At 42.2% G+C, this 13,384-nt stretch overlaps 2 protein-coding genes across 6 annotated transcripts in view; both read left to right on the top strand.

The window, feature by feature from the left end:
- The window catches only part of TMPRSS11E (transmembrane serine protease 11E), a 41,896-nt gene extending 37,341 nt beyond the window's left edge, over positions 1–4,555 (top strand). For all 5 annotated transcript variants that reach the window (XM_038136465.1, XM_038136461.1, XM_038136462.1 and 2 more), the window contains exons 11-12: positions 816–958; positions 1,333–4,555. In XM_038136465.1, coding sequence (XP_037992393.1) covers positions 816–958; positions 1,333–1,494 — 305 coding nt within the window. In that variant the 3' untranslated portion in view covers positions 1,495–4,555. The remainder of the gene's footprint in view (positions 1–815; positions 959–1,332) is intronic.
- A 6,372-nt stretch (positions 4,556–10,927) lies between these two features.
- Positions 10,928–13,384, top strand: part of LOC119700585 (transmembrane protease serine 11E-like) — a 40,173-nt gene continuing 37,716 nt past the window's right edge. Inside the window, exons 1-2 of the mRNA XM_038135893.1 lie at positions 10,928–10,957; positions 11,501–11,694. Coding sequence (XP_037991821.1) covers positions 11,531–11,694 — 164 coding nt within the window. The 5' untranslated portion in view covers positions 10,928–10,957; positions 11,501–11,530. The remainder of the gene's footprint in view (positions 10,958–11,500; positions 11,695–13,384) is intronic.

Genomic DNA, 13,384 nt, shown 5'->3' with positions numbered 1-13,384 from the left:
TGGGGTTTTTTTGTTGATTTCGAGTTCCTTAGACTTGATGTGTAATAGGCACATGTCCCACTGAGATACCTTTGGACTTAGCTGGCCTCTTTTTTTCCTGGCTTGGTCAGTGGATCAGAAATGGGGGGAAGACCCTGAAGGTTAGTCTTACAGGATTTAAGAGCAGCTTTTCTTAGTTTCTGTACACACAGAGCGCTGGTTGAATACATTTGGTTCTCCAGTCCCTCTAGGTTCAGCTCTGACATGAGTTCTATTCAGATTTTTTGCAGATGCACCATGACAATTTTCACCAGTTTTTCTCCCTTTGGTCATAAATGAGGCCTCATCCAGTGATTTGAGTGAGCTTCTTTCAAATTAGTCTGTGTCATTGAGGTTCGAGAGGATGGAACTATAAATCTGCTAGTGAGAGCCACTGACCTGTATAGGTTGTGTTTGATGGGAGACCCCTGGGATGTGTAGTGATTGCCCAAAGCTATGCTGCAGTTAACCAAATGGGTCTTTTCAATGATAGCAAGGACATACCATGTAGCCTACAGTTGAATGCAGCACTGAAATATGTACAAAAATCCATTTGTCCATTATGCTAAAGAGCATCTGGTGATGATGAAAGATGGATAGGAGTTATGTTTGGGAACAAGTGAAGGACTTTGCCAGTGGGGTGGATTAACTTTCTTAATCCTGAGACATTTTCTGGGTAGCTCCTTTAATTGCCTGTGATGGCAGAAAAGTGGGAGGAAAAATTAGCTACTCCTAATCATTGAGTTTTTTATGTTGCTTACCTTGTCTGCAAATTCTAATGCCACGTCTCCATCTAGGCTATAGTGTTAATCAGCTTCGACAAGCAGAAGTGAGAATTATAAGTACTGCGGTTTGCAATAGGAGACAAGTGTACGGTGGAGCGATAACAGCTGGAATGTTGTGTGCTGGATACTTGGATGGGCAGGTGGATGCTTGCCAGGTAAGTCTCTTTATTGGGCGTGGTAAAAAGGAAATAGGTGGGGTGGAAAGTGATGTTTTCTAGAAATAAAATGTACTTTGGGCAGTCTTAAGTTTATGAGTTTCAATATCTTGATAGATACAAATTAAGAGCTTCAAGGCTCACGCGCTGGCGTCTGCACTTCAATTTGCATGAAGTTTATATACAATGCACAAATGAGAGAATGCAGATGTGAGGGTGTGAATTAGACATAGGCTGTGATCCTCTGTCTTGTCAGCAAACTGTGTGAAATGAATTATAGCTGAGGTCTACAGAAAAATACCCGCCAATTGTAACAGAAGAATTTGAGTTCATGGCTGTTTACTTTTTCTGTCTGTTGACATTTTTCTCCTTAGGGTGACTCTGGTGGGCCACTGGTGCAAGCGAATTCCAGAGGAATCTGGTATCTTGTGGGAATAGTGAGCTGGGGAGATGAATGTGGCAAGCCAAATAAACCAGGAGTATACACACGAGTGACTTACTATCGAAACTGGATCCACTCCAAAACGGGCATCTGAAACCTGGAGCAGGTTAAGTTCTGTGGGCTGCATACAGCTATTCCTCTGACACATCCTGCTCTGTGGTCACCCTCTAAGCAGCTGCTGGCTTAGCTTGTGGTCGTGTATAAAGTACCTGTAAGCTTGGAGCAGTCTGGGACTTGAAATTGATTTGGCCTACAGCCAGACAGGAATGGACTTGATCCATGTGACATTTGTTTGTTCAGGAAGTACTCTGTCAGAGGGACAATTGCCTTCATCTATATGCAATATATTGACCCTTTTTTCTACATGGCCACATGTCTTGGCCCCAGCTTTTATACCCAAGCAAAGTGTTTGAGCCCGAACAATCATCTGCCAGCATCTGAGACAAGCTGTAACTGAAACCTGGCCCATCCATTTGCTGTGTGCTCACAAAACCCTATCTATCCATAGAAAAGCTACAATCCAGGCCCTGACTCCAAGGCTGCTGTTCTTCTGAATTCTTGAGCTTTCTCCTGCATCATTCCAGGAACTGCACTATATGAAGAATGGAAGATGGCTTAGAGAAGTCCTGGTTCCTAATATCACATTGAATTGTTAATTAAGTGAATAGAGAACTTTTCCTTGCCTGAGGAAGAAATTAGTGGAAAACACCAGCTTGTGTCCACCTTCTTTGAACAAGTGAACGTATGCCTGTTCATCGTTTCATATAAACAGTCTCTACCGCAGCATTTGCCAGGGGAGTGATTTCTGGACTTAAGACCAAAAACCACCTTATATTCATACCAGTTTGTTGTCATAGCACAATATTTGGCTGAATTAATTTCCAGTTTTATCTTTCCAGACTGTATTTTGCTGAATAAAAGTCCTTTGCCTTTTGTGCAGGATGGATGATTGAAACAATCTCAGTATGACCTTCGTCAAAAAAAACTTCTCAAACTTCTTATTCTTGTGAATGCTGTTCTCAAGTCTTTATAATTTTTATGTGCATCTTTAGCTATATCCTGTAAAAAAAAAAAAAGCTTTTGCATTACAGTGGAAATATCCCCGTCCTTCAGAGCAGGACAGAACTTCTGACAGACCCAGAAATCTTATGTACAGAGCTCTCTATTCTCACAGGAAGTAAGAATTGCCTGTGTTGCATTGCCAGACTGTAGCTGACTCATTTGATCTCAGCCACACAAACCTCATGTTCTCTCTGGCTTCATGATTTCAGGAGCCCATGTTTCTGTCAGCCTGGGCAGAAACAGGTCTACCTTCTGTCAGGTAGATATCCAATGCTTTCTACAAGCCAGCAGCAGAACACACCTATTCTTGGTAGGGATGCTCTCGGTGTATCTGCAAGCTTTCCAACTTTATGTGGATCCTGATCCTAACAACAGCAAGTGCTGTGGACTTAATTGCTGGATAATGAGCCACTCAACTGCTCTTTTCTCCCTCTATGGTCAGAAGGGAAAGCACTCAGGAGAGGAGATACTGGCCACACTGCCAAGATTCAGAGCTGGTCCAGCATGGCAAGCAGAAAAGAACCTTCTGCCAGGCTAGAAAAGGCAAACAGCAGGCTTTCAGTATGCTCTTAGTTAGAAGGGCTGGGGGAAACAGGCCCTCAGTGGTTATAGTCTTAGGATCAGAGTGTCATTCAAGTTGAGCACTGGACAGCTGGCAAAGTCAATGGCAGCTCAGGGATCCCCTCTGGACTGTGCAGCTCGCTGCCAGTGCTGCCCAAATAGAGCAGTGATCCCTCCAGAGCAGTGATTACAGAAGTATTTTGATTACATGTCCTGTGATCTGATTGTCAGTCCAGAGAACAGTTTTTCAAGAGCCTCACTGGAGGTACTGGAATAGTTGGAAGTCCACAGAAGGTCTGCAGTTGTTGTGTTCTATACTTGTACTTATACCTGGCACTTGTACTTATACCTGGCACTTGATTTTCTTTTTTCCCCTCCAAGAACTTTTCTTGTGGAATGCTGTGAACTTTAGAAACAAACTTGGTGGTTTAATTTCTACATAGGGAACAAACACAGTCAGACTGGTTCCATAGGTCACAGCCCAACAAATTTCATTTCAGCCTCTTCAGCCAAACATGTCTTTGACATATATTGCTTGTTAGAGGAAGTTTAAAACTGGTATATGACAAGTATATATGATTTTTTTTTCTTGGTTGTAGCACGTGTCTTGCCAGGATGATGGATGAAATTTTATACTTGTCTTCATAAATATCATTACAAAATACTATGGATTTTCAGTTTTCAAACCACTTCAGGCTTGGGTTTTCAAAGGACATAATGGTTTCTCCATCTGTTTGATTTCATTGTAACTTGCACACTTCACATTTTTAGGATTGCAAATACCAGCTTTCTCACTGATTCCCCAAAATACATAAGTAGATGTCCAAAAAATTCATTTTGAATCTGTGAACTTCCCAATTTGCTTCTTTTGGGTACTATATCAGAAAGCCTTAAGCATTTAGCTCAGTCTCAAGGGCTGGAGTAAATCTCATTCTCCAAAGTGGTGCAAACAAAACTTAAAAACTCAACTTGTCATTTGCTTAAGGAACTGCCATTTCTGAGGGAATACTTGTAGAGATACAGTACCTGATCTCCCTTATTGCTGAGTCCCAGCACCATGCAGCCAGGAGGAGTGGGGGTTAAGAGAATCTGGCATCTACTTGGGGTATGTTTTGGAAGGCTTTATTTTGGATGACCTTGTGGAGAATCTCCTTATAGCATCTGGAAATTTCAGTTCCAGTTTCTTCTGGAAGCAATGTAGTTCATATGCTCTGAGGCTTCTTGGTGATGCAAAGCAGTAAAAATGGTGACAATCAAGAAAAGCATTTGAAAGAACAGACTTCATCCAAGGGAATATTCGTATGGTTGGACATGATGGGTCTGAATCCCTTACTTGGGAAATTAAGGAAATCTGAAGCCAAAAATTTTTATTTGGTTTAGGTGGTATAGCAGACTTGTATTTCTTTGAAGCTGCATTTTCACCAATTTATGAAGCTACAAGCTGCAGTGTTTCTCATCTGTGCTTTTAGAGGAATTAACATCTTCGCTTAAGGCAGAATGGGATATTTCTAGCTATACAATCATGCATAACACACAGGAATGTAATTTATATGTAAATTTAATAAAATCTGTTAAATTTACCTTCTGTTTCATGTACTTAGTATTCCTGCATCCCAGAAACTGTAAATTGGAGACTTCTCTGTTTTAGAACCTTACACTGATTCTGTACCATGGATTTATGTGCTGGCTTTTATGTTCTCTGAATCATCTGGCTTTTTTGATTGTTAGAAGCTGTTAGATGAGCAAAATGTCATCCAGACTAGGACTAGAATTTACCCACCTGGCCAGTGGTTACCCAAATTTATGTGCAGGTCAACAGGTCCTGTGTCATCCACTAGAGGGTGAATTGTATTGTACAAGAGCCTTAGGACCATGGCACCTGGTGGTGCTCTGCTTCAACTCACTAGAGAGGAGCTGGAGGACAAGGCACTGTGTTCCTGCTGCCTTGAAGATGCAAAGGTGCTACACAGTTTGCTTGCAAAATCTGGGGAGGCTGCAGCTGCTTAAAGCTGGAGGCTTTAAGCACAGGTATCTGCAGCACTGCCTGAGTTGTAGGCTTCTTCTGTCGGAAAGCTTGGTGTCCCTCTCTCCCCTCTAAGTGTGTTAAGTACAGTAGGCTGTGGCTGTGAGAGCAAGGGCTGAGCAGGTTTTGTCTGCTTATCTGCAGCAACAAAGCTAGAGCTTTGTCCTGTGGAAGAGTAGGCTGGGAAGGCACATGGTCAGGTATTTTTGGCATTGTGGGTCAGTTTTCTGAGCTTGTCAGCCTTCTTGCAAACAAGATAGCAGAGCAGAAGTAATTTTGAGAGCTTGATATGATAAAGATAGTGAGGTTTGCAGTGGCATTCTTTGGTCTCCTATATTGACAATTCCTGATGATTCTTGTAGATTGAAGGTGCTGATCAGATTGCTTCTTGTCTGTTTCTTGTCATAATGGGAAACTTGGTACAAATTGTACTGTGTTCTGAGCTGGAAGGGAACTACATGCTGGAGTTCATCAATCCTGGTCTATAATACCTAACAGCCAGCAGGATGAACTTGAAAATTGAGGTTATTTAAGAGAATAAAAAGGAATTTTAAAGCAACAGCTTTATTGCAGTATTATAGGACATGCCATGTTGGCTACAGATGGGAAGGTGGCTGTTTGTTTGAAAGAAGTGTAGCCCTTTTGTCACATTTTGCTGGGTCCAGTACAAGAAAGGGAGTGTTACAGACACAAAATTTTAACAAATATTTTTTACGGCTTAGAAAACAGCTTTGTGCTGATTTTCTGACAGAGCCTGTGTTGTGTATGTAACACATAGAGCATCTATGAGCATTGAGTTACATTGGTAGCTGTGCCATGACCCAAAGATATGCTCAGCTGGTGTGGTTGTATTTGGCTATGTGGGTGGAATTTCTGTCAAAGGGTTTGAAGTGAAGAACTGAAGAGAAGAATAATTCTTATGATCTTTTGTATGCGTGGCTAAACAGCATCCTTCTAAAAACAAAGCTATCAGTATTTCAGCTTGCTGGGTATCTGATTTATTACTGCTGCAAAGAAAACTTTTCAAAACACATCTGGTTAGAAGACTTCAGAAACAAATAGAACATACAGTGGTTAATCTGCTTTATCTTTAATTTCATTTCTAATTGAACCCTTTCTTAAATCACACTTCCTTTTTGTTAGCCATTCATTGTTTGTAGCTTTTTCACAGGTGCAAAAAAAAAAATTGTTTCAATAAAGAAAGAGAAAAAGCTTTGAGGAACTTGTCACCCCAGAAATGCAACTCTTTTTTTTATATAACCATGCATAGGTCTGAGAAAATACATGGCATATCTCCAATTCATTTGATTAGCTACTGAATTACTTCCTCCCTGCAGTAAACCAGGGTTGTGTTTGCTATGTGATGTTTGTCCCTTCTGTGCCTGTGCTTTCCACCTTCCAGTTGTGCCACCTGGCTGTCCCTTACTTGAGGAAGGACCTGCCATCAGCCTGGCATCCAGAGCCATTTAAGCACAGATTGTTCTTTGCAAATCAATACAAACAAGCAGCAATTGTCACACATCTCTGACCTTCACCAGGCCCTTGGGATCACCAGCAGCCTTTGGAGCTGTGACTCAGACAGTCTGGCACTGTTCTCCAGGCCAGCAGATGACCTGCATACCACAGGGGGCTGCTGATGGCAACATTCCTTCTCCAGTGGACAGACCTGATGGAGGGACTGTGCTAGGAAGTGATGTCTCCTATGCTACAGCATGATGAATGTAAGAAAAAACTTATTTACTATGAGAGTACTTGAACTTTGAACCAGATTGTCAGGAGAAGTTATGGAGTGTCCATCCTTGGAGATACTCAAAACACGGTTGGACATGATCCTCAGCACCCTCATCCAGCTATGCTTGTTTTGAGCAGAGGTTTTGGGCTAGATGATCTCCGGAGTTCCCTTTCTGCCTCAGCTGCTTCATGATTCTGTTCTCTCCAAGTGCCTTAGCAGCTTCAGGGAAAGGCACATGGGCATGGCTAAGGGGTGGGTACTCTCTAGGGTGAACTGACTGCCCCCTTCAGCTGTGTCTGTGACAGCCAAGTGCTCTGGTAGCCAGCCTAAAGAAGCCTGACACCAGGTCCTTTTCATACTTGACCCTTAGATGCCATCACAGTGCTCTTGTCCCACATTTGCCTGGCATTGTTGCCTTTGAATAATCAGCAGCAGAGCATGGAAAGGAAAAGAATCCGTTCTTCCGTTCTATGCCGCCTAAGTAGGAAGCAAGTTACCCGAGAGAGAGCTCAGACAGAAAGTCTCACAGGGAGTCAGTGAACCAAGTGGGACCTTCATTTGGTACTCTGCATGTTTCTATCAGAGGGACTGATCTCCTGAACTGTGGCTGAAAGTACAGCTAGAGTCTAAACAGCTGCAGCATGGAGGTCTTGGACATGTTTTTCATTATGTCAAATTTAGTCTATGAAGCCTTGAAGGCTAATGCAGTGTATGATAAATTAGGTGCCCACTGACAAGAACGCCATGTAGGATCTTGCGTGCTGCTGCAGAGTAAACTGGAACAGGTAATATCTGTGGCAGAAAGCATCTCAGACTGTGTTTGGGTTCTACCAAGCAACTTAGCTCCTAACAAGTAATATGAGATAGAATTCAAGGTACGTAATTTCTGGGGATGTAAAGATGTAGGAAAAACACCTTGTTTTGTGTGTGCTGCCATCTGCAAAGCTCTGTCAAAGTGCTCCCAGTAAGTCCCTCTAGCACTTCAGATGTGAGAAACAATGCTGCTCTTCCTTTCTTCAATTGGAGCTGTGCCTGTAAAATATGTATTTGTATTTTAAAGTGCTCTGTTTCTTTATAGGCCTAGTCTAAGTCATGTGAAGACCTCCTGTCTCTTTGGAGATGCTGTGTGCCTTAACAGGGAGAGGAGGATTCATGCACTGGATGTAGAGAGCAGCTTGTTAGCCTGACAGAAGAAAATGCAGGTTGCCCTGTTTCACTGCACCAAGCAGCAGCTCTGTTTGAGCAGCTGCAGAGGTCAGGCACACGTGTGCCACCTTTTTGCCTCAAACAAAGTGATCGGCTATGAATTTGTTTTTAATGACTGGCACTGGGGGACTTCTGTTGTTGAAGGGCGTTGCTGGTATTCTGGGCTGGCCTCCCTGGCTGCAACTCAGACGGGTGTAGCAGTTTCTGTTACAAGGGCCTGGAAAGAGGGACTGTTTGGAAAGCAGCCGGGGCAGGATCTAGCATACTTCAGAGCTTGAGGCCATTGATGTAGCATCCCAGAGTCTCCATGTGTCAGTATCTCAAAGCTGCATGGACATGTAATAAAATCTTGCCCCAAGTGACTTTTCAAGGCTCAAGATAAAGGCCCTGGCTTCTCTCCCAGCCCTCACATTGGCTCTAGAGAATAATTCTACTTTTTAATGAATTTTCTGCTTTTGTTTTTCTACTTATCAGTTATTAACTTCCATCAGTTATTAAAAGACATGGCTGGCATTTAATGTAGCATAGGAAAGCATGGGATAATAAACTGGTGACCTTTTTGTATCAAAAGAGTAAAGTTGTGTGGCATGTACACAGCTGAAATGAAAAAGTATAATGAAATGCGGCTTGTTTAGAGATTCTGCTGATTTTTGAAGGCCAAATGCAAGACATTTTTGTGTTTTTCAGGGGGGGGAGGCCTGAAGCCATAACTGAGCTGTCCAGGTGTGCTGATGGAAAAAGGAGTGGGCTTGTCCAAGGGAAGAATTTCCTCGCAGTGTACCAGTTTGGTCTTGTCAGATGCTCACAGAGAATCACAGAGTAATTTAGACTGGGAGGGATCTACAGAGGTCATCTTATCCAACCCCCTGCTCAGAGCAGCTCTAATTAATTCAGGTCATTTAACATTTAGGCTGTTCAACAGAGCTTCTGTCAGTTTTGTTAAACATCACTGACAGGAGCACTCACTTCTCAGTTTAAAAGTAATGATTGATTGCTGTCTGAAATTCATGGCCTGGCTTGAGGAACTGGTAGACAGTTATGCAAAACATCTTTGCTTGTAAATTCCGAAGATGTTATTGCTACAGGACTGGCCAGTGGTCTTCTCAAAAGGTGTTCTTTGTCTCTGGAGCCCGCGAGGCTGAGTGAGTGAGTGTGCAAACACAAACCCAGGTAGTCTGTCATTACCCTTCTTGGGCAAGCAGTCTGTCTGACCGGCTGGGCTGACTTTGCAGGGTTAAACTGAGAGAATGGTCATTACATCTTTTTACACTTTCATTCACAAAATCCTGTGCACCCACATTCTTGCATTTCCACCCCACGCTTTGATAGCTAGTTTCCGTACTGCTTCCCTAGTATTAACCAGAAAAGGTTACTAATTGCCCAGCTTACTGAATGACACCCTAATACCAAGCACTTTGCAACTTGATAATTTATTGTGAGGAAAATTATTTGTTAATGATTGTCTTTTCTTGGTCTGTCTGTACAATTGTTCCTGAGGCACAGGTATGTGTAATTGATTTTGCATCATCTGAAAGAAGCAAGTGTATTTCCTTATTTCACACTGTTTTGCAGGGCAGCTCATTTTAATGAGTAATTAATTTGCAAACAAAGGCAACCTACTTAAAGTTTTATTAGGCTGGTTGCAAAATATTCTTGATTGTAGGAAAATGAAATAATTTTTTATGAATATCTTTGTTATTCATACTGTGGAGTAACAATAGGAATAGTCTGTCCCAGTGTGATCTGAAAGCTACCAGAAATTCATTAACCTGTTGTCTAATTCCTTTTCTCTGGCACTTCTTCCTGAGAACCTATGCAATTCTAATGAATGTTTTTCATCCTTGTTTCAGGGCTCAAGATTTCAGGTAAATGATGTCTCAAAATCTAGCTGTTTGCTAAAACCTACTTCTCCTGTAATAAGTTTTTTACCTGATCCAGGTGGTCAGAGTTTGCCACTTAACTTCTGCACACATCAGGGAGAATTCTCTGCATCTCACAGGGTAAACACCTCAAGGGCCACTTTTTTCCAGCATAAAAAGAATAAAACAGAAACAACAACAAACAAATGGGGGGGGGGGGGGGGGGAGGATGAAAAAGACCCCCCAACAATGAATTCTAAGGTATTTTCTTGACTCCTACATTGAATTGGTTTGTAATCAATCACTTCAATCTCCATCACTTCATCAAGGGCCTGAGTTCCTGTGGGGATGTGTATGTTTCTGGGTGGAGCAGGGAATCCTTTGTGCACAATCTTTTTAGAGTTTTACTAACTTTGAACAGGAAAATAACAGGGTGGGTGGTGGGGAATGGAAGGTACAGCCCAGGGAGGATATTAGTGCTTGACAGGTGCCTGTGTACTCAGTCAGTAAAGCCTCAGGTAAGGCAAGCAGCTGTGACAATGCCCTTTCTGCAGGGAGCTTGGAGAAGCCAAAAAACCCAATTGATTTGATCAAAGCAAATGAAGAAATCAATGTTGCAGAAACAGCAGATGCTGTTCAGCGGTGATCAGCTTTTCCCACTGTCCTCAAAAGGGTCTGCCCAGATGCTCTTACAATTGCATTGAAATGCCTGTGAATGGATAACTTTGGGGAAAGATGGAAAATGACTCGGTATGTTTTGGTAAAATTTTCCTCAAATTTTCCTCTTGCCTACTTTCTTTCTTCCCCTCCTTTTATGCTGAGGCTGTTTCTGGAAGAGAGTGAATGTTAGAACTAAAATAACTGAAATCTTGAGACTTCATGGGAAAACCAAGTGCTTCAAGCTTTTTGGCGCAAATGCAAGTGCATCAAACAGCAGAAAACAGATTTGCTTTCTTGTAATTTTACTTTTGGGTTTGTGATTTTGGATTTTTGATGTAAATGCACATTTTCTCACTAGTGAATCTCCATTACTCCCCCTTCCAGATGGCTCTGAAGAATCACATTTGTGCTGGGAGAAGGGAATTCCAAGGAGATTGGTGGCCCTTTTCACAGAGTAAGCATTTTCCACAGGCGGGGTTATGCCAACCATTAAATGACTAACATGTAATTAGGAGGCTGGATACTTATAGTTGTCTTGTCCCTGATGCCAAGGGAGTCCAGGACAGCTGTGGATGAGTGAGCACCGAGGTAGATTAGGCTTGGCTGACCAAGCTATTTATGTCCGTATTTGTTTTTGTGTTGGCTCTCTCAGAAGACAAGTGACTTAGCGTTGTGGACAGTGTGGTGCCTCTCCGCGGTGGGTTTTACAGTGAGCATGCGGTAGAAGGTGCAGCCACTCAGGGCAAGGCCTGCAGTAGGGATAAAAGCTGGACAGAAAGGGAGTGCTGGAAAAGGGAAATCTCACGCGCTTCCTGTTTCGCTGTAGTGAAGAACAAGTCTTCTTGCTTGGGCCGGTTTATCTGCTCACTCCATCTCTGCCTGGGGAGCTCTTTGATGCGGAGCTGATCGGAAGGTTGCAGTCTCCTTATCAACTCCATGCTTACCTCTGTTTGTTTTTATTCTGAAGTTCGTTCCCTCATTTTGCAATAACCCACAGGGTGCTGGGTGTTGCGCCAACCGTGCCTCAATGAAGGATCTTCATTCAACAGCTTTCTCTTCCCGTCACACCAGTCAATGCGACTCCTGCATTTTCCAGCACCATTCTCTGCGCCGTCCAGACTTTAGCAAAGCCTTCATTGGTGGGCAGAAAGGCTACCAGGCCTACCGGGACCTACCATGGGATCTTCAAAAGTAGGTGGCATGTTTGAACCTGGCAAGTTTAATTTGGAGGCATAATGGTGGTGAAGGATACTGTCTATGGGAAAGCTTTAGGGCTTCAAGGACATAGATCCAGAGGAGAAATCTGTTTTCTCTCTTACCTTTGGTGCTCAATGCTCTATCTATGCCTCTTTCATCCTTTTAGACCTGGGGTACATCCTGGATCTGTTTGAAATGTGTATTCTGAAAAGGGATGATAAACAGAGGGAAAGCTGAAGAGGAAATTGCAGGATGAAAGGGTGGTTTTGGAGGATGTGGTCTGGATGAAAAGAGCAATGTGGCTGGAGAAAGAAATGCAGAAGGAAATACTTCTCTGGCATGGCCAGGAGTACAATGATTTGCTATCTCTTTAGAAAGATGATGTCAGGTTGGCACTTATCTTTTCTTCCTTCTGATCATCTTAATCTGCCTACAGCAGAGCAGTGCAGAAACCAAGAAGCTTTTTTGTGTCAAAATCAAGTGCTAGTAATGTGATTCTTAAAAAACATGGGGTTTGGTCAAGTGTAGTTGCAATATTATTTCCCCCAAATCCTGCAAAGAAATCCTGGTTAAATAAGTGGTGTCAGCACAACTACATAAGGGGAACACTACAGGTGTTCATCATTCTGGTTTTAACCCTTGTATTTTAATGAAGAAGCCAGGGTTTCTAGGGAGTAATGAGTAGGTGGTTTGCATCAGGAAGTATTTCAGGCAGTCAGAGATGCTGGATATCCTTAGTTTTGTTTTACCATAACAATATTTCAGACAGCACTGGAAAGTTCAGAGGATTTTTACAAAAAGAAGTCTTCCAGGTGCAACACTCTACTATTGTCTCTTGGGTCAGAACAGAGATTGGGTTCTAGATGTACAAAAAACATCTTGGAATTTGTAATTTCTGTTTAACTCACTGGATTCTGGATTCATATGGCAATAGGGGAATGCTCAGTCTCCCATGAGTGTGTTTTTTGTTGTTGTCTCGGCAGTTGATGAAGCTTAAAAGTATGACCTCAGGGACCAAAATCAAAATAAATTAAATTATTTTTAACATCCTAATGATTTGGCAGTATGGTTGAATTTTTGTTTGTGGTTGTTAAAAGATTACAACATTAATCTTCTCTCTGTGTTGCTTTGGGCAAATGGCTGTGGATGATTGCAAGGTACTACTTATTTTTTCCATACTTGGTATTTTTAAAAGTTGGGTTTTTTAAATAATTTCAGGGCATGCTGAAATAGAACCATTGTTTCTGAATGGACAAAACTTCTTCTTTGTGCCCCTGAAGTGTTGTTCTCATTTTGTGGAAACAGTATCATTTTAGTCAATAGTCCTGACTTTGCCAGGAGAGGATGAAGTTCATCTCTGGGCTCTGTGCTGCTCAGTAGTACCCTGCTCAATATCCAAAGATTTTCTGCCCCAATTAATATCCATAACTTAAAATATATGCTACTCTATCTGTCAGGTAAGGAGGAAACCCCCATCACTCGTGATTATCTGTTTGTGTTTGTTACATAAGCAGGGAAAACTAAAAGAGACTTCTCTACCTAACAGAATTGAAAAGCCCTTTTTTTGTTTCTAGTTAGATGTAAATCTACTTGCCATGTCCTTGTGATATCAGCAGTGGTGTAAATAATTTTAATGACAGTGTGCTAGTGGGTAGTTAAATAACCTCTGAGTACAGTTTGGTTG

Source organism: Motacilla alba, chromosome 4 (genome assembly GCF_015832195.1).
Source record: "Motacilla alba alba isolate MOTALB_02 chromosome 4, Motacilla_alba_V1.0_pri, whole genome shotgun sequence".
NCBI lineage: Eukaryota > Metazoa > Chordata > Aves > Passeriformes > Motacillidae > Motacilla > Motacilla alba.
This window is presented reverse-complemented; position numbering and strand designations above follow the sequence as displayed.